Source organism: Electrophorus electricus, chromosome 10, assembly GCF_041902795.1.
Source record: "Electrophorus electricus isolate QZ-2024a chromosome 10, ASM4190279v1, whole genome shotgun sequence".
Lineage (NCBI taxonomy): Eukaryota > Metazoa > Chordata > Actinopteri > Gymnotiformes > Gymnotidae > Electrophorus > Electrophorus electricus.
In genome coordinates this window covers 25,112,734-25,137,108 of record NC_137506.1, presented here as the reverse complement: position 1 = coordinate 25,137,108, position 24,375 = coordinate 25,112,734, and the positions used below count along the sequence as shown (strand labels likewise).

The window sequence follows — 24,375 nt, the reverse complement described above, 5'->3', positions numbered from 1 at the left end:
AAATGGCAATGAATTTGGTTCTCTCCAACCCATTTGGTTCCATCCAATTCAAAGTCAAGAAAGCAGTACATGACAGCATGGTGAAGTATGCTTTGGTATCTGTCACTTCCCTGCAGTAATGAGCCAAACTGATTGAATTGCAATGTTAGCAGCTACAAAATAATTTTTATACATTTTTAAAACATTTAAATTGATTTTTGTTCAACTCACAAGAAGATAGAATAGCTACATAACGTATATCTTCAAATATAATACAAGTCAGTAATTTTACAAATCAGGCAGATGTCTGTAGCTTCAGTGAATAAGCGGGTAATTATTGACACACCTCAAAAGCCTTTAACACCTGGTTTACACAGTAGCCTGTCCTGTCCCATCTGAAACCTGCAAACAATCTCCAAATATCATTTGCAGTAGTTACAATTCACCCATCTGTTAACCATACAAATACAATTAAACCTTTTAACACATGTACTGTACACACACACACACACACACACACACACATACAGAGAGAGAGAGAGGGAGAGAGAGAGAGAGAGATGCTGTACAAATAACTCAAAGGAAATCATTAATCAGATATTAGTATTTCATAGTGACATTTCCAAAAATGATTGGATACATACCTGAGTTAAATAATTCTCTAGTTTTTCCAAATAATATGTAACAAACAATTGTAAACTTGGATGATTACATTTGTGCTTGAAAAAAATGCAAAAACTCTTTTAAAAAGAGGTTAGAAATTAAGTTGTTGGCTTTGACCCTTCTGAAGGTATTGAATTTCCTTATCCCCTAATCACAACTGAGGTACTGATCATGGTATCATAGTAGCATTACCACTCGAAACTGAAACTTCTATAAAACAGAACCGCTTCTGGGAAATGCAGCCTGTCAGTTCAGAATGAATAAATCTGGAAGACTACAAAGTGATTCCTCTGACAAGTCCCATTACAACCAGATCAAACACAAATTACATTTGTTTTCATTTTCTGTATGAGAAATGGAAACTCATTTTCAGGATCCATAAACCTCATTAAGCGTCTCATGGTTCCCTTTGGTGGTTGTATTTGTAGTTAAAGTAAATTAATAGCCTGATGAGTTAAATTTGTTGATTTGTCAAATTAAAGAAGTTGGATTGCGCAATCAAATGAATTAGCTCGTCCGTTTGCTGGCCTAAAAACGCCCTCTCTTCGCCACTCGTAAATGGATGGAGAGCACGTCAGTCAAGAGGAGGGGGCGCCTCTGATTTCTATACCCCTGTAATGTCAACGTGAGTTTCAGATTGCATCCCCGTGTTCTGCGGACAGTCGCGCGGTCAGCTCCAGCATCCCGATTTAGGACTTATTTAGATGGGCTAAAGAGCAGCAACTTTTGCGAACATTTTAAAAACATTATTCAAACTTTAGAAGGAGATGTTGATTCGTTTCAAATACGATTCTAATGCAGCTGCAGATTCTGGAACAACGAAACGTGTACCTAGCATCTTGTTTTATCTTCTTTCATAGAGATCTTTTTTTTCAAGTTCGTGTTAAACTTGGAAACACTCCGGTGGAAAACTAGGAATTTCATTAGAAAGTTAAAGTAGTAGGGTGTCCTGTCCTCTACTTCTTTTAAGTGACTTGGCTAAGTATCGTATCCCTTTATCTTAGTGGTGTTCCCGCGCGCGCATGAGTATGCACAGCGAGTATCTGTTCGCTTTTTTTAATTTCTCCGTTTTGTTGCGAGTCCTTGCGGCTCACGAATGCACGCCATGTGCACGCCGATCATGCCCGAATATTACTCCACAAACCTGCGAGGACGGACGCGTACTGGCCAGAGACCCATGCGGATGCTGCGATCAGTGCACGCGGCTCGAATTAGAGCTCTGCGGTGGCCAAGATTGGACGCTCGGCTATTGTGGTTTGGGACTCACCTGCGCTGCCGTCAACCGGACAGGTGTGGTATCCATTCCCGATATAGGAGTATGCAAAGGTAAGTGTAAAAGACAAGATAACTATAATATCTCTGGCGATGTTTGTGAGTGTTAATGTTAAAAGCATTAAAATAGAACCAATTAAAAACGCTGCTACCATTTTTTAAAATGAATTAGTTCTGCATGAAAGTGGTTTGAATTTGGTAGCTGACTCAGCATGGCATAATGATGCCTTTATCTTGGCTCGTTAAGCATCGGCCTGTGCCAAGTGAGTTCATGATTCCTTTGAGAGCGTCGTGTCTACGATGTATTGTCTCTAGGTTTAAGTAGGCATTTACTGACAGGTTGTGTAGATGTCTGGACGGTTTGGGCAACAGTCTGGCAGAATGCCTCCAATCATTATAGTTGGGTTAATCTTTAGTGAGCTCCTAAATTACATCAAATCCATAAAACGTACATGTGTTGCTTACCCAGTCTATTTTGACTATTACATTTTAAAATACTCTCTCAATCCTTTGTTTTCTGGCAGTGGCAGGGAATTTCACAATACATTTACCACACCAAGCTAACTGTAGCATACACCGTTGCATTTAATGTATGATACCATTAGCATTGTGACAATGCCTGCTTTTTGTTAGGATGCTGTAGTTTGGTTTGAGACTCTAAAACACCAACCTTGGTCTGGACTTTCTCCTGACCTAAACATGTGGATTGCTCAGTACTCCATCACAAAGGTGTGAGAATAAGCAGAGGTGAGCCTCCCAGAACGTTTTGGAGTACTTTACCCCTTCTTCAGTACCATTCTGTGGCCTGGGGGATCTCTGGCTCTTGGTTGTATCCGGGGACAGTGTCATTGATTGGATCCTATTTAGAAGTGGAGGGTTGGAGGTTAATCCTGACCTCCTGGTGACCTCATTTGACCTGATGTGCCCTTTGGCAAATTAGCTGATTTAATTTAGTAAAAGAGTTAATGGTTTAGCTTACATAGGCTTCAAGTTGATAGGGTTGCCAATGGCACTGCAGGCAAACGTGTAGTAGGCACTGACCCAGACAATGTACAGTGCCATTGGAAACCCTATCAACTTGAAGCTCAAAACAAGTGGAAGTATTTTCACAGAAACCATTGACTCAAAAGAGAGAGAGAGAGAGAGAGAGAGAGAGAGAGAGAGATTCTTTCTCTCTCTCTCTCTCTGTGATTAGGTTTTTGACTCAATGGTTTCTGTGAAAATACTTCCACTTGTTTTGAGCTGTGGATTTACTGATTCTATAGACTTTTTGTGTGGCTGGTCACTGTGTGTGTGTGTGTGTGTGAGCATGTTGGGCAGAATTATCATGGGTGGGCTACAGGAAATAACCTTTAACTAAAGAATGTACAGGTACAACATTAGGACTTTAGGATCTTACAGCTTGCTGAGGAAAGCCTGATGAAGTGTATAATCAGCATCCAGATTGCAAGCAGCTGAACCATCATCATGCTAATCCATTATACATGATATGATCCATTAATTACCCTCTCATCTCAGGGCTATTTAAGTAAATGAATTCATTTATATTCTGTTGATGAATGGACAAGACTAATGGAGATCTGCAAATAAAAGGTGCAATCATAGTAAATTCTGTGGATGTTGTCTTGCATTTTAACAATATTTTGCATTCATTGTATTCATTTGCAGTCCTGAAGTACCCTTTGGTCCTTTGAACAATTTACCAGTTGTTAGTGCATTTTAACCATTGCTAAAATAACAGTTTTTTTTCTTTCAGTTACAGTTGTGATCCGGTGTCATTCTAGACATGTGTTATCACTGGATTTACATTGCAAGACTTGAATGGAAGTCTGTGGGTTGACCGTGAACACATGAATGAACTGAAGATCCTATGTCCTCTTCAGATCTACATGGTGTTCAACAAGTGCCATATATGTAAATTATGTAACATATATATTATTTCTAAGTAATGTACATTCTTATTATATGGTCTTTTAAAAATGACCATAAGTCATCTAGACCAGTGAACAAGTGGAGGTTTTGACTCCAGTGGACTTCACATATCTCCCCATCATGCATTTCAGTGGTCTAGGAAGCACTGAAGTGTCTGCTTCTTTCTCAGGCAGGAAGTGCCTGTTCAGGCCTTTATATTCCAGCATTATCTAATGTTTCAAAGACGTCCTCTTGAGTAATGCTATCAGCCAGACAACTAGGCAGACAACTAGGCCTAGGCAACTATCGAACAACCCTGTCATTGTCGCCACCCGGCTGTGTGAACTCGTCCAGGGGCTGTGTGAAAAAATAAAAATACCCTCACAGGAAATATTCAGACGGAAAGAAAACGCTGGGGTGCAGATCATTCTGAGGTGACAGGAAATAAGAGGGAAAGTTCTGACTTGACTAGCCAGCTATGAAGGTGAAAGGCTCACTTGTGCTCCTCCCCGCCAGTGCGTCTGTTCGAAGAGAGCTGTGGGCTGCCGCTCGATAGATATGTGTCTGTCTGTTCACCAAAGTCCTACAACCACAAGTGTGAAGCCATGTCCCCCAAAACAGCTGTGGTTTCTCTACCACCCATGCTTTCCGGATGTTTTGAAGCACTCTGTTTAGCACTCTGGAGAGTGTCCAGACAGGGTTTGACCTTTGCTCCTATATGAACTTAGTTTGCAAATTAATGAGTGTGTTGCACAGACACACAAGTAATAACTTAGTACTTAGATACTCCATACAAAACAGTTGTTATCAACTAACATATGTCTTAAGCATAATGGAAGAACTAGATATAAGTCTACTAAATTAATAAAACACAGAATTTACAGACCCAAATGAGCATTAAAGACTACTGTTTTTTATTGTAGACATAATAACAAAGTGTAACAAACAGCCTGGATGACTCTCACTTGGATGACTAGCACTTGAAGTGAAGTAAAGATTTTGGAACATGCACACTTGTCAGGGAAATAAAAGCACAGTAAAATGTGCAGTTCTTTCTGCAAAGAATCACTCACACTATACCTTGGCATTAGTTCTGCTATATCTCTCAGATGTTTAGGTTGTGCTGAAACTTAAGGCTTAAAGGCCAGTGCGCCTTACGCGGGCTGTTCTTAAATCTGTCTCCCAGTGGGCCTCAGAAGTTTCACCAGTGCTGTAGCCAGCACATTGCTGCCATGTAGTTGAGCCCTTTTTTGTTGTTTGGTGAGGGTTTTAAGAGCCAAGCCCTAGGAGAGGAGAGGAGCTGTGGATTACAGTCTGGTTCTGTTTATTTGCATGCAGGCATGGTCCCAGTCATCTCTGGGGGGTACGTGCAGGCGGGCCGGGGGTGGGTTTCCTGGGGGGATGGGGGGTAGTTCAGGGAGGTGGAGGGGTGCAGTAACCAGCTGCTGTAGAGAGAGAGAGAGAGATGGGATAGAGGCTGAGAGAAGAAATGAAAGAGAGAAGATAGGTGGAATAAAGGTTGAAGGAAAAAGTGGGAAGGGAAGATCATCAGAGAAAGGCCCTTACTTACTTAAGAAAGAAGCCGGAAAGAAGTGAAAGCGAAACAAGGCAGCTGACACCAGTAGGTACACAGAAACAGCTCAAGACAGAAACACTCCTCTCACAGGCTTCCTCACACTTTCCTTGGCCCCACATTTCCGTATTATGCGTAATGATACACTGCCTGGCCAAAAAAAAAAAGGTCACACACTTTAATATTTCTTTGGACCGCCTTTAGCTTTGATTATGGCCACGCATTCGCTGTGGCATCGTTTCCACAAGCTTGTGTAATGTCACAAAATGTATTTCTGTTCAGAGTTGCATTAATTTTTTCCCCAAGATCTTGTATTGATGATGGGAGATTTTGGACCACTGCGCAAAGTCTTCTCCAGCACATCCCAAACGTCCTCAATGGGGTTCAGGTCTGGACTCGGTGGTGGCCAATCCATGTGTGAAAATCCATGTGTCTCATGCTTCCTGAACCACTCTTTCACAATTTGGGCCTGATGAATCCTGGCATTGTCATCTTGGAATATGCCCGTGCCATCAGGGAAGAAAAAATCCATTGATGGAATACCCTGGTGATTCAGTATATTCAGGTAGTCAGCTGACCTCATTCTTTGGACACATAATGTTGCTGAACCTAGACCTGACCAACTGCAGCAACCCCAGATCATAGCACTGCCCCCACAGGCTTGTACAGTAGGCACTAGGCATGATGGATGCATCACTTCAGCCGCCGCTCTTCTTACCCTGATGCGCCCATCTTGAAACCATTTTTGCCAGTTAGCCTCACTTACAAGTGGTTTTCTTAAGGCTACACAGCTGTTTAGTCCCAATGCCTTGAGTTCCCTTTGCATTGTGTGTGTGGAAATGATCTTACTTTCACTATTAAACACATCCCTGAGTTCTACTGTTGTTCTTCTACGATATGATTTCACCACACGTTTAAGTGATCGCCGATCAATATCATTCAAGATTTTTTTCCAACCATATTCCTTTCTCGAAGATGATGTTTCCCCACTGTCCTTCCACTTTTTAATTATGCACTGGACAGTTCTTAACCTGCTTTTAGTAGTTTCAGCAATCTCCTTAGATGTTTTCCCTGCTTGATGCATGCCAATAATCTGATCCTTCTGAAACAGATTAACATCTTTTCCACGACCGCAGGATGTGTCTTTCGACATGGTTGTTTAACAAATGAGAAGCTACTCACTGCATCAGTTAGGGTTAAATAACTTGTTGCCAGCTGAAACATAATCAGCCATGCAGTAATTATCCAATGGGAGGCTCTTACCTATTTGCTTAGTTAAATCCAGGTGGTGAGCTTTTTTTTGGCCAGGCAGTGTATATTGAGTATATTGGAACAAAAAAAACTATGGGAGATAGAAAAATTTTGAAAACAAATTTGGATTCAGCAAGCAATAATACACAAGGAACAGGCAGTTTTGTTATTTGTTTTGTTTTTACATGGGAGAAAGTCTTTATCACATAATCAAAGCAGAACTGCAAAATCACAGCCTGATTTAGGCAGCATAAAGAAACACCAAACTAAATATGTCCAAGACATAATTTCTCTTCAGAATAATTGTAATAAAACAATATTGCCAACTTCAAATAATGTACCATCTCCTTATTTGAGGTACTTGTCTTTCATTTAGTTACTGTAATTTCATTGCGGTAAAGGATGGGGTTATAATTTTAATATTGTTTAAGGCTGACATCTACATAAGGTTTTTAATATCACTTAGATATTGTGCGTTTAAGTGTAACAAGCATCACACTGGATTTGATGATCATTTTGTGATTAGCATAATTTGTTGGAATTTTCTCGAGCTCTTGCCCAAGGTAACCAAACATTTAACTTTTTATGATATATACACTGCAATTAGTGAGAAAAGCATGTAAGTACTTTTCTTAAATTATATTATGCGTCATAGCAGAGCTTGCCCTTACGTCCTACATGGGAAATCTTGACTGATTGCTGTTTATTAAGTCAGTCAACTTCCTGTTATCCAGTTGGCTAATTTACTCAATAGTCATCTTTATGGATATCAGTAACCATCCCACACTTGAAAGTCCAGGTCATGGCAATACTAGGAGTTGAACTAATATTATAATAAGATGTAACAGGAGAAACATAGATGAAAGTAATGGAGTAAAAATACATGTTTGATCTCACAAATGTACTTGAACAAGAGTATAAACTACCTTCAAACTCTTAAAACTATGATTTGTTCAAGTTACTAAAGTCTATGCAACAGAGTAAATGTAGTTCATTACTAGCCCACCTCTGCTCATATCTCTGAGAACAGTGCCTGCCCCCACCCAGGATGCTTCCTCCAAGACAGAGTCTGGTGCGCTATAGTTCAAGTGGCACAAAGCCCTGGCACTGTGTGGGCCCCATACTGCAGCACAAAAGCAAACACATCACACAGACAGCCAAGACGCTGCATCAAACGCATCGAGTGGCATGATCACAAGCTCCACGGCAATGCTGTTGTCTTTTTCCGCAGGGCTCCCAGGTGGCACGGACTTTGAGGTGGCAGATGAACGATGCCCGCTGGTGAGCGGGTGTGAGCGCATAGCTGGAGAGTGTGTGTGTGAGGCCAAAAACTCCTGCACTGCCTCCTTCAGCTACTCGAGCAGAGAGGCATGCACCCGCGCCTCCAGAACAGGTGGGCTGGTACAGCACTGCTGCAGTATGGGAGTGGAGAAATTATGTTGCCCAGAACTGTGGCCATCACAGGTTTTGTTAGAGGGTGTACGAGGAGCTTTACACCATTCATTACTGCAGGAATGCTGCAGTCCTTCTCCTGGAGCTCTACTGCCTAGTGTGTTTCCAAACCTAACCTAGCACACCTTATCCAACTTACCTGTGGCAGTGTGTAAATGTAAAGGGCGGGCTGGCTCATAAAGTACTTCAGAGCAGTAGATGTCCAAGAGTTGGGCCCTTCCAAGTACAAATGTTTTCATCCATCTGTTGACACCTAAGTTTGTTGCCTAAGTTTTTCTTTATGCCTGCCTCTCTCCTCTCTCAGAGGTCCGGCGGCGTGAACGGGAGCACAGAGCCAGGCATGGGGAGAAGTCTGGGGCACTCTTCCACCCAGCATGCACCTTCTCTGGCTGTAACCTCACTGCCAGCGGCTGCCAGTGTGCCTCCCACAGCTGTCAGTCACACTTCACCTATGCCAATCTCAGCCAGTGCCAGCTCGTAGCAGGTAACTCAGCCATGATCTATTACTAACACCCTGATGAGATGAACAGACCCACACTTTCTATTCTCATGAAAGACTGAAGCTAATGGAGTGTGAGGTCATGCTATAGATGGATATCACCTCTCCAGGGCCCACAGTCATTGTTCATGTTAATATAAAAACTTCTAATCTAGAATCCTCTTGTTCATATAATTGTGATCATTAGGGATTTAAAACATTTCCAAATAAGAGGTCATGCTAGAGAACATTTTATATACATTTCACTAACCAGATTAGGATTTTAACCACCACACTATTTGCAAATTGCTTGCGGAAACGGAAGTGCCAACCAATATGTCCTAAAGGCAGCTGATGCAGAAGCATGGCTAGCTGGACAAAAGTGTGGTAAACAGTAGTGAAACCATGTTGGGATGTTGGTTCAACCTGTCTGCATGTCACTGAAAGTCACATACCCTGGAGTAGAGCAGAGCAACGAACATCGGGGCCAAAGTAAATCCCTTGTCTCTGGGTGTCCAATCGTGCCAGCCCTGGTCTGGCAAATGAAGCAGAAAAACCGCACGTTGCACACGAGCACACAGGCCAAGGATAAGTCCACACAGTACCAGGCCTATTCATATAGCGGCAAGACAGGGTAGTGTGTGCACTGGCATGATTACGTGTGTATGTTGGCGGGATTGCATGTGGTCAGGAAACAGCGTTCAATTGAGGGGGGGGTGGGGGAAATCTCAACGTGATGGAGCCTCAAGCTCTGGATAGAGACGCAGCCCAGGCCATTTTCCTTAGCCTTGAGAGAAGTATTCCTAGATCTTAGCGCACCTTCTTACTGTATGTACTGTACCTTCAGGATATATTACACATCAGTGAAAGGTGTTGGGGGCATGGAAAGGTTTCCTATCAAGTTACGCATTTATGTTGGCACAGGTTTGCAAAAGCAGAAAGATTTCAGCACAGAACAGTTTATTGGATTTACTAACTTTCATTACATCATTCATCTGGACAGCTAGGCCATGTTTTCTGCTGTCAACACCCAATTATTTTTGTGCCTTTATATTTTTTTCCTTACTGTAACAATAATTTTATGCAATGTTGTTGATATTGACCTGTTACATAGTAGAACATAATGTAAGTGGAAGCCTACCACAATGACATGTTTAGCTTATTAAGCATTCAGAAGTGGTGGCTGTGAATGAGAATTCGCCCTCTGGTTATGTATTTTAATATTTGTAAAGAACAGCACATGTAATAAGGCTCCGACTTCTTGTGGGAAACAGTTTTCATACTCTTTAAGGCAGCTGAGTGAATCATTACACCCTACTGTAATAATTAAAAATGCACTTTCCCATGAACATCTGAGAAATCCACCATTAAACCCAGTAAACAACATTTTTCCAGAGATTTTTTGTTTTCAAGCACATACGCCCCTTTCTGAACAGCTAAGATTAAACTGAACAGAAAGCAGTCTGTTGGTGTGTGTATGTGCGCATGTGTGTGTGGGTAAATTTGTTTACACACATCTGGTAAGGATTATATTGTTTGTGAGTTTGACAAACCAGAGATGTAGCTGTCTATTTGCTATCAGCACCAGAATGCTTAGTTTGCATAATTAACGCATTCACAGGAACCAAATGTCCTCATCATATGGGCTAAAGTGTGAACATGTCTTCGGTGTGTTGATTGATCTGTTATTCAGTGTTCACTGGACACAAGAAGAGAACTAAAAACAGCTGGGAGTAATTATTTACAGTAAATTGTGGCTTACTTCACTCATACACTGACTCAATAACATCTTCTCATACAGTGCCTTGTATGTTGTATGCGAGAGTTTTTCCCCCTTTAATATTTGCTTTGCACAGTATCTTATCGGGGGAGATACACACACACAACATGGTCTTGGTTTGGCTGGGATCTCAGACTGACTAATGTCTATACTTGTCTCTACAAGCACATGGATATTAAGTGTTTCTGAATGAGTAAACAAGTGGTGGAAACATATGTTCTGCAGAAGAAACGGATTCTAAAGCTGTGCTAAGAATTGGAACAGATAACAAATGGCAAGTATGGATGTCACAGCCCAAAGGTGCCATGAAATTTGCCTTTACATCAAACAAATGGTTGTCTGACATGGCTGAAATTCAGGTAATATACATTCACTTCCTAATAATGTATTGAGTCTTAAAAAAAAACAGCAGTTGTGTTCTATTTCATTTTTCTTCTCTCTCTCTCCCTCAATCGTATAAGCCATTTTAGTGGATGTAACATGCCCAGTCAATCATATTAATGAACCACAACCCAATGTCCTCTCAACCACCCCTAAGAATAAAAACACATTTGCCCAATAGACTCTACTGGTTGGCCCAATCAAAAGAGAACATTGTAAATAATTGCTTTAACCTGGATGCTGTATGGTAATCAAATTAATTATTAATGTGCGATTTTTCCTGGAGTTTTACTGATTAATCTTTAACTATTAATCCAAACCTAAGGCTCCCCCTGTCACTGCCTATCAAATGTAAAGCGCCTCATAGCCACACCAGTTTTCCATATATCAAAGTAAAATTACTCTATATTTGACATAACAGTATGCTAATGCCATGAAAACCAGTTTCCAAGAGCTCTAACAATGATGAAGGTTGGTGGGAGGTTAATAAATGTGATCAGCTGTAGCATAAATGGAGAGACAGCTTTTAGAAGATGCGAGGTGCAGGTAGACAACAAGCCCCTGAAATGAAGTCCACGCTTTTGTCGATTTGATTTCCCACAGCCAATTCTTCAGACAACCCACCCTTGCTTCATTATTATTGCTTCATTATTATTACCAGGTGCATTTTAAGTAATTCTGATTTAGTTTGGCATGCTTATATGTTATGTTTTGGAAAATGTAAAGGAGCTGTGATGCAAAAAAGAAGCCAGAAAAGAAAACTAGAGAAAATGACACTTTTGGATTAACTTTTAGTTGACTACAGTGAGGCGTGGATGTCCAGATGAGGCTCATTGGATTATTTCCTCCTCTGGTTTTGGGCCATTTACCTATTGAACCTAGTGGCCAGTTACTGGGGAAACTGCAGCATATGTGGTGTGAGGTAACCCAAAGTCTTTACCCAAAGGTTGTAACCAGTGGTTTCACACCAGATGATGTACTTTTTCTCAGCCAAGTAACTTTAGGGTGCTGTCACACATAATTGGAAGGAGAAAGCCACTTTTGACTCTTATTCCATGGCAGACCTCCTACACTGTCAAGCTAAATCTCACTAAAGGGTTTACTAATAGGGAGATTGGTTTGGAAGGTTTTGCTTGGCTTCCCTGTGTTTTGGCATTCATAGCCATGGCACTGAAAATAGAGCTTGGCAGTATGAAAACCCCCATCCTCTGGTCCTGTGACAATACACCAAGCTCCTACAATATATGCAGCCAGCTTTTAGATAAAATGGATGATGCACATTATGCACATATTGCATATATTAAATTAGAGTAGAGAAACCACATGGTTAAAATACGTCATCCTAAGCATTTTTAAAATTCCAGTAGAACGCTGACTCCAGCATGCCTGCCATATCCTGTCTGAATATTATTTCCAGCATGTTGCTCATTTAAAAACTTGGCCATAGTGAAGCTCGCTGAGCTTTTCCAGACCAACAGAGGGTAAGCCTCAGCCGCTATGCTCACACGATGCCATGCTGATGCCATGCTGTAAATTGGCACAGCCTGCAGCACTACCACAGACTGTAATTCTAACTTTCTCTTGTTCTCTTTCTTGCTCTCTCTCTCTCTCTCTCTCTCTCTCTCTCTCTCTCTCTCTCTCTTCACAGTCTTCATTAGTTCTGCATGATTGGCCTCTCTTTGTAGTGCGGCTGTTGCTCTCCAGACGGCTGCTGCCTGGCAAAAGTACAGCGAGGCCTTCAGCCTTGGCTTTACAGATTGACTGCTGAAGTGCTTGCCATAGTGTGTGAGTGTGTGTGTCTTGGCTACTGGCTATTCACCTTCATTCATTGTCTCTTTGTCTTTATGTCTTGTTCTCATGCTGCAGAGGATGGATTTGCCTCTCATTTTAATATGAGAGAGAGAGAGAGAGAGAGAGAGAGAGAGAGAGAGAGAGAGAGAGAGAGAGAGAGAGAGAGAGAGAAAGTAGATGGCATTTAGATAGCAAGTGTGGTCATGTATTCTACAATAGCTATCATTAGAAACATATCCATTTGTGTTCGGTACTGTTTAATGCAATACTAAATCATGTTCAATATGTTTTAGAGCTGATCTAGAGGCTAGAGGCTACCCAATACACCTCCATAACTATTGATTGCTATTTTAACTCCTTGATGCTTCATGGAAGTGTATTCTATTACCTTATCACCTTAGACCTGTGGTGTTTTTTTCAGACAAAACTTTTAAAAAGCTTTAACATACATGCCAATTTTAAAGTATGGTTGGAAAATTGAAAGTGTCATTCTTAGCATATTAAAGACAAAGTGAAAATGGTTTCCTCTTGATGTTAAAGCTGAGTCTTGCTTTGCATTAGCTGCTTCTATTGCTGTTAAGATGACAGATGCAGAGTTTCTGACTTGAGGCAAATATTTACAATTAGATTAGAATTTTATCTGAAACAAATTGGCTGTAAATTATTCAGGAGTCTCCAGTTTACATTAATCTCTGTAAATCGTAACTTCTTCAGTCTACTCCTGAGTGTCCCCCAGGATGTTTTGGTGGCCATTTTCTATCAGAATGTTAGGAAGAGCAACATCTAGTCGACCATTTAAATAGTAACATTTTTAACATTCACTGACTTTTGCCTATGTTGGGAATTTCATATACTTAAGTAACAGTGAAGTGGAGGGCAGCCTTCAGTGTTGTGTCTTCACTGTGTGGGTCCAGTTCTGTATGTCTTTGACAGTAGCAGAGAGGTGTTTCCTTTTGTCTGGAAGGCACATTGCTCTATGTATTCAGCATGATAAGGACCCAGGTCCCCTCTGCCACACTGTGTATCTGAAAAAGAAGGGAAGGGAGTGTTTTCAACTGTGAACCCAAACAGGCATGCGTGCACGCACACACCCACACATGCCAAGATACACTTAGAAACAGTCTAGGATTAGAACTGACTAAGATAAGTATATGTACTTAACCACTGCTACATACACAAAAGTCATTTGTAGCCCAGTATACTGTTATACTTTTCATCCACAAATATTTCTGGGATTAGAACAGACAAAGCTCAAGCAGATGCACTCATGCACTGCCACTCACACACATACAAGCACACACAGTACACACACAGAAGCACATGCACACACACAAACCTCAGTGGGTGAAGAGATTTGTTTCTTGAAGGGGTGGCGTGGCCCTATCTTTATTCTTCAAGAACTCCGCTCAAATCTGAAAGCCGCCCACTTCATGATGCGTGCACACCAAGATGCAAAGTCCACATTTTTCTATATCTTGAAGACATTGCCATACCACTTATCAGCCTTATCAAAAGTCTCCAGCAAATAGCACCTGTCGACCAGTGCACTGGCCGCCCAGATGCACACGCCAGGACCTGACCTCTTTGTTTCTGTTTTTCACCAGTACAAACTATATAAAATGTGGGGCCTTGGTCTGAAAGGCCCAGGCTGGAGCAGCTGCACTGAGACAGCTTTGTTCGTCGCTGACTAGCGTCCAGAGTCAGTCTCTGAACAGTGCTCGTATTGTGTGCTTTCTTTTTTTCCATGAGTAAACCCAGGCTTGTCAACACAGCCTCCTCTGCCTCATGCACTGAGAAAGAGGGAGAGGAGGAAGACTACCACCCTTGTGCCCTCTGCTAAAAGGAAAAACATGTTTACAAAGCTGCTTTTATTTCATGAATGAGTTTTGGAGGTGCCAGATATATATGCATTGTTTACAATGCGCCTTTTTGCGGTAATGAACCAGTTTCCATGTCCCACCTCTCATGGTCCTTGTGGGTTTCTCTGTGTGTGTGTATGTGTGTGTGTGTGTGTGTTGCCTAGACCCACCAGTTGCAAAATTTGTGCCATTCTGGTAGACTGAATTTATCAAGCACGTCAAACGGAGCTTTTGTGTCTTTGTTTGCTAAACACTGGAGAATAGCCACCATTGTGGTTGTAAGATAGCTTTCTTAGCCACTGACTAGCTAATTATCCCAAGCCCTCCCATTGAACACAGACAGACAATGGTGGTGAAATCCATCTGCTATTGAAATTATACATCACATACCCCAGTTCTTCCTGATATGCCTCTTAACAGGGTACACTGCTAAAAGTCATATTAAGGAACACTAGGGACCGCTGTCACATGCAACAATAGTCATCAACCATAAGGATTTCCTCAAATGTGGATTGATGCTAGATAAAATCACATAGTAACACAAACGCAGACAAAAAGTATAGTATGACATCTCTAATAAGCTTTGTCCTGTTGCCAACATTTTCTCTCTCTAATAAAGGTGATATATTTGTATCTAGCTTGAATGAACATTACCTGAACGCTGAAGAAAGCGCCCAGTATAAGGCCTGGCTGTTTATTTAACTGAAGAGTAGGAAATGCACCAAAATCCGTTAAACAGGGGGCTTGCAGCCGACCCTAGTGGGAGACACTGCACCCCTCCCCCAGCTTTCAATGTTAGTATGTATTGAAAAGGTTTGATCAATGTGAGCTTTGTGCCTGGCTACTGCTGTTTCGCAGTCAGCTAAGGCAAACACTGCTATACAGATACCTCACACTCCTCAACTGTTTATTCAGCAGCTGCTGTAGCCCTGATCACAGCCGTCAGATTTCCTGCCCAAATATTCCCCTTCCCGAGCTCACAACACACACATGCACATGCAGGTTCTGCCCCACCCTATCACACCCGTGTCCCCTTGCCACAGCCATGCAACCTTTTACATTCAGGGACACAGAGTTGCCTTGACCCAGAACATGTGCACCTGGAGATAGGTCCCAGGGGGGTTGATGGCTCTTGAAGTGTGCCTAATCAACCACCAGAGTACATCTAGAATCCAAACACACAGGGCCTGATGACAGCACAGCAAGTGGCTTCACTCCGAGCATCATGACTTTGCTAAATTGCGTTTTTGAATTTCCCATCTGGCGGGGGAGGAATAACAGACATGATCTTCTTACAGGCCCATAAATATCAGAGCAGAGGCACATCCCCAGTGAGGGTCGGATTGCAGGCTTAGTTAAAGGGGAGCAGTGAGGTCAGAGCCCAGGACGAAGATCAGCAAAGCCATGGGGCTCTGGAAGAGACCCCAGCATGAGCCGCCTTCCACAGTTCCGCTGGGCCACTCTTCTTCCCCTGATGAGTGGCGGGCACAAGGACTGTGCAGAATGCCAGTGGCCCGGCTTGTAAACATATTCATGTTCCTTGGTTCATGAGGCAGTAAGCTGTTTATGAGCTTTGTGGTGTTTCTGTTCCTCTGAGCTATGAGCGTCATCAAGTAAAACCATAATTACTGATGTTCTCACTGGTCATCAGTTGCCTGCTTTAACTCCCATCCTACAAGTTACTCTTCTCATTTAAAGAGACAGCTCAAACAGGCAATGCTACTGTCTCTAACACAAAGAGACAATGAATGAAGGGCATTAACATTGCTGTCATGCTAACTGGTGCCATTACCTTTCATCACTGTTAGCCAAGTTAGCACTGATTGGTTGCCTTTAAGGTGCATTTAACATGACTGTGACTTTGGTAGTTACAGCTCCCACTCTTATGCAGTGATATACTGAAGTGCAAATACACTGAAATACTTAGTAGAATGCCAAGGGTTGTATTGGAAGGCCATGTAGATGCAGCACACTGTGTGCTGACACACATGTTCTTCATGTCTCATGGAAGTGTAAGCAAGCGACTCACAAGTGACACAGCGGGTTGACCGAGTGCATGGAAAACTCCGTGCCTGGAAAGGACTTACACTATAACCATGTTCTGACTCAGTCCCGCCAGCCGCTTCATTGCCATCACATTGCCATCTCTCTTCGACCTTGCTGAGGCACCTGGTAGCCCTGCATGCCTTTGGAGTGAAACACTATGGTAGCAGGCTTCCCATGCCTGACAGAATCTGCATGTACCTTGTGTCAGCCCTGAGACTTAGACAGGGAACTGGACAGTAGCAAATTGACTAAAATTCCTAAAGGACCCAGAAATGTTTGTAGTGACCTTCAAACCAAGTGTTATCTGCATGACCTCAAGCTGGATCCCTGTGTGTAATAGAACATCCTGAAAAAACATCTGCCATTGAGAAACTCAAGGGCAAGACTGTTTGTCTCTCTCTCACTGTCTGTGTGCTATAATACCCTCAGTTCCAACGCATACATTAGAGAGCACCGCTGAGACAACAACCCAAAATAAATCCAGGTTTCCAGGACTAAGAGCAGTGTAATCCAAGTTGTGTGGGGCGGCTTTTGTTCTGGCACAATAACAGTGTGGGAAGAAATAATCCACCAATTTTCTTTTCCTGAACGGTGTCCAGCGTACACCCCAGAGCACCCCAATTCTGCTTCACAGGGGTTTCAGTGTTACAGTGCTGGCCCAGTTGCTCAGCAGAGGGTGATGCTCCACTTTTGACTGTGCCAAATGATGGGATAAAAATAGATTCTGAGGTAAAAATGGAATGACTTATTCTGGTGGGTATCAATCTAAAAAAAAAAGGTTGTAAGTGTGACTCAGTGAATGATTGAAAAATATATAACGGAAAAAAGTATGCTTAACAGATTGCTTGGCAAACAAAAAGATGGGCCAACGTGCTGTTTTCCTGAAATCTATATACATTGCCATGGATGAGGAACAGGAATTGTGAGGATCTCTGGGGTATGGATCTGTGTTCTCATGCCATAAAGCTGCCAGTGAGAGGTAGAGTTAGACCTGGTGACAGGGGCAGTCCTGCCAGCCTGCAACCTGATCTTGTTCTCTCTCTCTTGCTCTTTTGTTCTTGTTCCTCACTGCTTCCAGTCACTCAGGTGGAAGGTGTTTGTGTCAGCAACTGGTATAGCATCTCATTCTCACCCTCTCTCTGTCCCTCTGCTCCAGTGGAACTGAAGTGTGCTGGGGTGACGTGCCCAACTCTGCCCATGCCCAACTGCCCACCAGACTCAGTACTGACCCGTGGCTACACGCCCCCTGCAGGCTGCTGCCCCACATTGCCAAACCAGTGTACCTGTGCACCGTGCTCCACCCAGCCAGAGTGTCCCAGTGGGCACAAGGCAGTGGTCATCAATGAGGGCACCGGGGCGCCAGGCAACTGTTGTCACACCTATGACTGCCAGAGAGGTAAGAGCACAGTAAGGTGGAGATGATTGATTGCACAATGTCACCACATACATACATACACACTGAGCAGGAAACACTCATCACACATCTCACTCAATGGGCACTTTATTAGGTACATTTGTCTTATAAGTGTATTTTCCATATATGTAACTACAGACTGTAGCCATTTTTTGGCATGCACAATTCTTCACAGTTGTGGGTGTTGAGTTTGTTCATGTTAATTAGGAACTGCAGTGTTCCTAGGGCTTTTAATTGTGTTAAACTGAGCAAACTGATGAGTTATAAGGAAATACACATCTGTACGGGTGAGTGAGTGAGTGAGTGAGAGTGAATGAATGCAGAGTCTGTTGCTTGCTAGCCCACCTAAGTTTACTTTGACTTTAAAAGCAGTTGTCATTCTATACCATTAACCAACTATTCACCAGAGAGCAAAGATTGCTGTGTGGTTTAATTAGAAAATATTCGTGCTCATAGTAGAGCACGAATTTGCAAAGAGTTCTTTAGAAGCAGGTGCCAAAATAAAAAAAAAAGGTCTAGGATGAGGTTCTACACTGTCAAACACTGTGTGTTTTGGTAGCACAGCAATAGAGTGCTTTTTTAAGATAGACTATGCCATATTCTACCTAGTTAATTCTAAACAAAATTTTAAACAAAATGTATGATTCACAAAATTTATGATTTTATTAACATTATTTTCCTTCATATAAATATATAATAATATATAATGTATAATATATAATAATGGTTCCCCTACCACCATGTCTCTTCAGTTTCTTCCCTGTTTTTCATCCAGTTAGACAAAATTGCAGTCCCTATTTTTAATATTTAAATTATATTAATTTTAATATTTATTAATTCACTTGCATCTTTTTATGGTTATCTAGTTATACAGTTACTCACTGTATAATATTTAAAATAAAAAGTGAATGTGCAAACAGAGAATCTGAGTTCCTGCATTTCTAATAACTGCAGCATCAAAGTCAAGCCTATCTAGCTAGCTTAGCTAAGGGCCCAAGTTCTAGTTCTGGGCGGTTTTCCAATGTAGCTAATATTACAATAAGCAGCCAAGCTAGGAATCAGCACATTCCAATTATGATGTCTTTTTGTGCCAAGGCCTTTTTCCCAAGGAATTCAGTGAGGCCAAGCTAGCGAGCTAGTTCAAGCTGACATTAGTTTAAGATAACATGTTAGCCTAGCTAACCCAGTAGCTAAGCTACATATAAAAATTAGCTTTAGGTCTGGTTTACCTGCAGGATCTCAAATCTGCTGCATATCAGTAATAGTTGTCTGTCATCTAAGTGTCATCTACTAATCATGAGAATGGGAGGGGGGGGCAACGAAAGGGGGAAATGTTTTATACACATTTTATTTTTGCTTAGCATTTTGCTCATGTTATCATGTAATTTATATTGAGAGCTGCATTTTTTTTTCTTCAAATTTAGGGGTACACACAGGGGTAAAGCCCGCACCCTCACCTCAGCTCACACACATGTGTCTGTAGGGGATGATCTGTAAGCAAGCCTGTAAGCTACAGTGTCTTGTGATCTCATGATGTAATATAGGCAGACCTGCTACACAACTAGCTGGTTAAAACTGCAAGAGTGCGGAAAGTGAGGGAGACAGTAAAGAGGGATGGAAATGAAAAGTGATCGAGTCAGTAATGCTGAGAATGAGACCATGTCAGACAGGGCCAGGGAGAGTGTGAGAAGAGGTAACACAGAGGGAAGGAAATGAAAATACATGTATAAGGTTTTTACACAGAGAAGGGGTCTTCACCCTTTCTGTGTACTTTGTGCTTAGTGTCAGACATTCCTCATTTTGCCAGCAGCCCAAATTCCCACTCTGGCCTCTCAACCCTGTTGTATATGTGCCCCATGTCCCAGAACTAATGGACTTAACAAGGAAAGCGCTTAGGTTACCAGTCGCACTCTGAGTTGAAGACTGGAGTCAAAGGCTTCACTTGTCCGCTGAGACATACACACACACATCCAAGTGAGGAAAGGGCAGTGGGTTCAACAGTTTATTGAGGGGTACGTGTATGGGCATGCGTCTGTCTATGAGAGACCGAGGTCTGTGAGAGAGCACATGAGGGTAAGAGAGGGTATGTATGTGGATGTTTCGATAAGGAGTGTCTCTTTCAGTGGCAGAGGGCACTTCATGGCCATTCAGGTGACCTCTGTTCTTGCGATTAGCTTCCAGATGACAGTGGTTCATGAACAATCACCAACATTCTTCATCTCAGTACATCCAATTTCATAAGAGTCACCTTAATTCTTTCAGGTTTAGTGTAGCCTGCTGCCTCTGCTTGGGTAAGAGAACAGTCGGGCCCATACTTTGTGCTTGCCTGTTAGATTAGTTGGTCTGCCAGCTGAGTGGTGAAAGCATCGTCAGAATTTGATTCAGTTGGGACTTCCCACAGTAATTGTTCTTGCCCATGGGAAAGAGTGGGAGTGAGGGAGCACCTACACTTTAATAGGAAAAGGCAGCAAATCTCGCAGGAGAAGGTCAGCTGGCTGCATTTTTCTGAAAGAACAAGCTGTTGCCCTTATATAATATTACATGTTATGAAATATTCTGTGAAGTGGGCTTGGATATCTTTACATTTTCTAATGCTGTGACGTTTGACCTCTATGCCTTTGTAAAAAAGAACTTTAGGATTAGCTTTTACAAGCACAGCAGAAATCACATGTGCGAGCATCCCATTACTTTACTTTACCTCACGAGCAGCATTACTTTGCTGGCGCAGTCCAATTCTCACCACAGCTCACAAGTGACACGAGCATGCAGGTGAAAGGAGGAGAGGAGAAAAGAGGCGCATCCTCTCTGTATTTTCCAATGGCTTTGTCCACCTGCTTTGCATTAGACAGTTCGAACTGGGTCATGCTCTCAGGCCTGCTTATCCATTCTGCTGAAGTATGCCCCACAGATGTGGCGGTTGCCATAGAGTACTGATGGCTTGTAGCAGGAACACATCTGTTAGAATCTGGACTTTTTATGACCAGTAGACTATGGTGATTCACACGTCTCCTGTAATACATCAAGCCCAAACTCTGATCTACTGTTATGTAATAGTGCCCATTTTTGGCTGCTGATTTGTGCCTGGCTGGATAGTAGCTGTATTTCAGTCATGATGTTAATGAAAGATTCAGAAGCAGCTTTTTGAATGTATTTTAGCTGCAAACATTGACATGTACATTTGTGCATTAATCTAATTAATAAAATCACCTTACTGACCAAGCTGTACTGTACATCCTGGATTTCCCATTGAAGTATAAGGTATGCTGTTTAAAAGCATCTACTTTTATGAAGTGTAACCCTGTCTCTTTTTGTTGATCAAGGATTGAAAGAAGTACCTTTGGAATTTTGCCAAGACAGTTGTGTCAGGCAAAAAAGTTGAGATGATCAATTTTGCAGATACCAGCAGCAAGTTACTGGATTGTACCATCACTTTTAACATGCTGAATTTTTGTCTAGCAGTAAAGTGGCCCAAAATTTCACCTTAAGGACATAGAGCTCTAGGAGCCAGCAGATTATACACAGAGCTAAAGAACATTTAACATGTTTTAAAAAACTAACATAAAAAATAGCTTTCTTGTAAGCAGTCCATTTTCCATCATGTCTCTGATGTTTGTTTGGCATTTCTTAAGCCTTTAAGTCCCAGCTTGATTTTTGAATTTAATCAGAAGAAATTTCTTAAGCACGTGATTTAAGGATGCTTGTGGCCATGGAGCTCAGTGAAAATGGAAATCAACTGTTCTGGTGCAGTGCGCAAACCCATGTGCTAATTGCTGTGCTGGGGGCATACAGGCTGTGGTGCAGGGCTGGTCCTGCAGCCAGAGCCTCATAGACAGCAGAGGTTTTTCTGTACTGACAGAGAGTTTTCACTTGGCCTGTCTGTGGCTCCGAACACTGTTTTCTTTAAACTAGACTAAGTGTACACTAGCTAATAATTTGGCGGCTTCTGAGCAGATCTGGCTTTATTGTATGAATACAATGTGTTTGATGAAGCTAAGCGATAACTGGCTACTTTGTGTATATGTTGGGGGAGGGGGGTGTATGTGGGTTGCTTTGTAGTATGTACATAGCCTGTTCAAATCCTGATCTTTACCTGATGATGGTAATGATGGCTTTCTTGGTTAAATACAGTATGTCTATGGCCCCCTTTCTTTTTGACAGTTTCACCCAGGTGTGTGCACAATGGAAAGGAGTACAAAGAAGGTGAAGTGTACCGCATGGAGCCCTGCTGGCTCTGCCAGTGTCGAGGAGGTATCTCCTTCTGCTCCAAGGCTGAATGTGCCGAGCTGGACTGCGAAAACTTCTATATCCCAGAGGGGGAATGCTGTCCTGTCTGCATAGGTACACTACATACCCTCATTCTTACTCATCCCCACCACGGGACAAGCACTACAAAACATTGTGCTCAGGCTGTGTCACTAACCTCCAAGAATATGAGCCAATACTATATGTTATGGCAAGTCCCTGATGACATCCATAAGACATGGCAGAAAGTTTTTATGAGCGATTTTGTATCCTGTTACCAGCATACAGTTTACAGTGGACAGATTGAATTTGAATTTATCTATGTAGCTTTTACATGTAGACTTAAGACTCTTTAACAGTGTGACTCACTTGGGCTATGCTGTATAAGGCAGTGAAAGTTGTCTGGTTTGATGAATGGCTATGCACAGGCCGGTTTCTATTAAAAAAACAGTGTTAAGGGGGAGCAGGGGGTTTTGGGCTGCTCCTCCTCTGTGGCTCCCTGGCTCTGTACAATGATTTTCTCCTCAACAATGTGCATTCCAAATCCAGACATGTACCGCAGTCATTAACGTGCTTTGAATAAACACCCAAGGCACTCAAAATGTGGAATGTCTCTAGCAAAAGGTTTTTGATATTTGGGAACCGAAGTAACAAAAGTACAGTAAAGTCTTATCAGAATAAAACTTTGAAGTAGGTCTCTTCAACACCCAGTTATTTGTTATTTTTGTTTTCATTACATCTATTAATGGGAAAAAGTTACAGGGGCCAACGAAGTGCATGGTTTGAACAATCATCACAAACCTTGCTAAACTATAGCTCCCTGAGATCAGTGTATCTGAAGCTCTCAAAAGGAAACTGGTTGGAAATGGATGGCATGGACAGTAAATAGCTTAGTAGCACATGTGGCTCCTGGACGTCCAGACGTCCCCTTAGTCAGAGTGAGAGTGTGTGTTCAGCAGACAGAGGTAGGAGCGGTGGTTCCAGGGGGTCAGAGTTGAGAGTCCCACCTGGAGCCCAAAGCACTCTAAAATGATAGAATGCTTTCCTCTCAGGATGTCCAAATAATGTCCGTCATCAGTACAGAAAGATTTTAAATGACAGCCACAATATGAAAATGAAGGATTAATGGAGCACTTCACCCATAGGGGAAGTCTGATCAAACCTGTACTTCACTTAATGAATGATTAGTCTCGGGGGCTGTTGCCTGCACTCGCTGAGTCCTTGTTCACTTTGAAGTTTAGGAAAATACCCTGAAGCAAACTGGAAGAAAGTGCAAGGTGAATCACTACAGTGAAGTAAGATAAGTAATTAATTACTCAAATTGGATTTTTGATTGAACTAACATTTTAAAGGAGTATAAAAGTAGAAGTAAGTGAGTGCATGCAGACACGCTGATGCTAGTTGGTCTAGGTCAGTGAGACACTCTTTCACACAAGCTTTTGATCATGCCATCCCAGCCCCATGGTGTGTCGTAGGCAAAACAAAATGTGTTGAGGCTGGGAATCCATTTTAATTTTATTAGAAAAAACTGCTTTGCCTTGCATAGGAACCATTATTAGTTACTGAAAGAAGGGAGACACCCATGGACTTTGAAATGAAATGTCTCTTTGCCATAGTAGTACTGTAAATTGAGTGAAGTTGATTTTTCACCATAAGCTCTAAACGAAGCATTTCTACACTTTACCTGCAGAACAGTAGGGAATAATATTTAAAGGAATCAAATTCATTTACCAATACCACATGATAAACAGATAAATCCACTGACAGGGCAGTCCATAAGCAAACTCTTTAAAATTGATTGCAAATAATAGCCTCTAAATCAAATGATAATTAAGTTTCTATTATTATTGCAAAAATAGTTATGTAAGAAGGTACATGACACACTACTGGAGTGAGTCAAGATTCATCCTTTGTTTCTCAGCAGTTCCCTGGGGCACCTTAGAAACTGCCTTTATTGTGAACTCAACAGAAAAAAGCACAAATCCCTATGCTTCCAGCACCCTTTGCCTCTTAATTTCGACCAGACTCTATTTAAACTGTTAGCAGAGCATGCTGAGACTGCTCCCAGCTTCAAATACAGGTGTAAATGTGTGTGTAATGCAACTAATGCTCTTAAGCTGTATTCTGGAGTGAAGGTGATAGCCGTGACCCCTGTACTGGTCTTTACCTTGAGCAGTTCACGGTCAAAGACCAAGCTAAAAGTGTTTGATAATGAGAGAAAGTGTTCAGTTTAACTTCTAAACACGATGCAGGAATGGTGGTGAATAGATCACTTAGATCACT

The 24,375-nt window shown here is 42.0% G+C and overlaps 1 protein-coding gene across 9 annotated transcripts in view; it reads left to right on the top strand.

The window, feature by feature from the left end:
- Positions 1 to 1,273: 1,273 nt before the first annotated feature.
- Positions 1,274 to 24,375, top strand: part of LOC113571424 (cysteine-rich motor neuron 1 protein) — a 38,235-nt gene continuing 15,133 nt past the window's right edge. For 8 of the 9 annotated variants that reach the window (XM_027000347.2, XM_035532862.1, XM_081721193.1 and 5 more), the window contains exons 1-5: positions 1,274 to 1,968; positions 7,881 to 8,042; positions 8,406 to 8,585; positions 17,593 to 17,832; positions 22,009 to 22,188. In XM_027000347.2, the coding sequence (XP_026856148.2) occupies positions 1,665 to 1,968; positions 7,881 to 8,042; positions 8,406 to 8,585; positions 17,593 to 17,832; positions 22,009 to 22,188 (1,066 nt within the window). In that variant the 5' untranslated portion in view covers positions 1,274 to 1,664. The remainder of the gene's footprint in view (positions 1,969 to 7,880; positions 8,043 to 8,405; positions 8,586 to 17,592; positions 17,833 to 22,008; positions 22,189 to 24,375) is intronic. The other variant, XM_035532864.1, reaches the window with a different exon arrangement.